The sequence below is a fragment of the Galeopterus variegatus genome, unplaced genomic scaffold (assembly GCF_000696425.1).
Source record: "Galeopterus variegatus unplaced genomic scaffold, G_variegatus-3.0.2 Scaffold6238, whole genome shotgun sequence".
Taxonomy (NCBI): domain Eukaryota; kingdom Metazoa; phylum Chordata; class Mammalia; order Dermoptera; family Cynocephalidae; genus Galeopterus; species Galeopterus variegatus.
In genome coordinates this window covers 40652-41977 of record NW_007732349.1, presented here as the reverse complement: position 1 = coordinate 41977, position 1326 = coordinate 40652, and the positions used below count along the sequence as shown (strand labels likewise).

The window sequence follows — 1326 nt, the reverse complement described above, 5'->3', positions numbered from 1 at the left end:
TGTATGCTATACGAAGTTATTACGTTAAAAAAAAAAAGAAACTATATATCCACAGTAATCTATTTAGCGGAAGGGTTTTCTACTCCAACTGAGATTATATTCTAGGTTAAGTGCTCCAAAAAAACAGAAATATGTTGGTTATTTGTTTTCAGATTCTTTACTGATTCCTCACATTTTTGCCACTCAGCATAATTATGAATACAAGAGAAACTAAATATAGTGAAAATAATGTGTTTTCTGATTGTTTCCATTTCAAAAATCAACATTGGGGTAGTGAAAAAAAAGTGACTCAATCTTCAGAATTATCCGAATATGATCATCATCTTGGTATTCGAATTTTTAAATTTTCACTATTTTCCGTATTATTCAAATGTAAAATGCAGGTTCAGCAAGCAGAACTTCTCTTAGTTAAAACTACGTCAACAGAATGATACACGGAAGTACTAAAAACAACTAAAGAGTTTTGTTGGGTTGCTTGTTATTTTATATCAATACCTATCCACTTGTATGAATTTGGTCTCCACTCAATTTTAGGAAATGTTAAGGGGAGAAATTTATTCAGAGGGTGGAACATAATTATTCCTGAATCTCTTTTTCTTTGTGCATTTACTTAGAGTGGACATTAGCAATGTAGGACAGACAAAAGTCTCATGGGATAAAAATTGGTTCCACAGAATTTCCAGCTTCCACTGTGATGCAGTTCACTGCTGGGTGAGTTCTATGCCCTCTTCAGGACTAAACGCCTGAGGTGGGTGGTTCCCAGCCAAGGCCATTTTCTATCGGAGAAAGATAATAAAAGGGCAAGAGTCCAAGGACCCAGCTCTGAATGAGCTCCCCACCCCCACCTCGCCAAGGTCCCCTCCCTGCTCTGTGTACCTTGTCCTTTGTGATTCACATCCTTTGCTCCTATCACTTTATTCAGGACTGAAGTGAGAGGCTCATTCTCTCCAATCACATGTGAGGTTATCAAGGGTGACATGATCAGCTGCCTCTGCCGGATATAGGTTTCCATGGCAATTCTGGGAAAGACACAAATGAGAGGTAAGGAGGGAGGGAAAAAACGAAGTCTTTGCAGCACAATCACAGATAGACTGAATTAATGTTAGCACTAAGCTATACATAATATTTTATTTATTTATTTTTGAAATTTATTTATTTATTTATTTATTTATTGGTGGCTGGCCAGTACTAGAATCCATCCAAACCTTTGACCTTGGCATTGTAAGACTGCACACTAACCAACTGAGTTAACCAGCCAGCCCTACATAAAATATTTAGCTCACCATATTCTTGGAGGGTCGGTACACAGATGGTTGGACAGCAGAT

The 1326-nt window shown here is 37.5% G+C and overlaps 1 protein-coding gene across 1 annotated transcript in view; it reads right to left on the bottom strand.

Moving 5' to 3' along the window:
* LOC103606041 (dedicator of cytokinesis protein 5) overlaps window positions 1-1326 on the bottom strand; it is a gene marked incomplete at its 3' end in the record, with an annotated part of 132284 nt that overhangs the window by 92183 nt on the left and 38775 nt on the right. Inside the window, exon 10 of the mRNA XM_008590639.1 lies at window positions 877-1019. Within this exon, the coding sequence (XP_008588861.1) occupies window positions 877-1019 (143 nt within the window). The remainder of the gene's footprint in view (window positions 1-876; window positions 1020-1326) is intronic.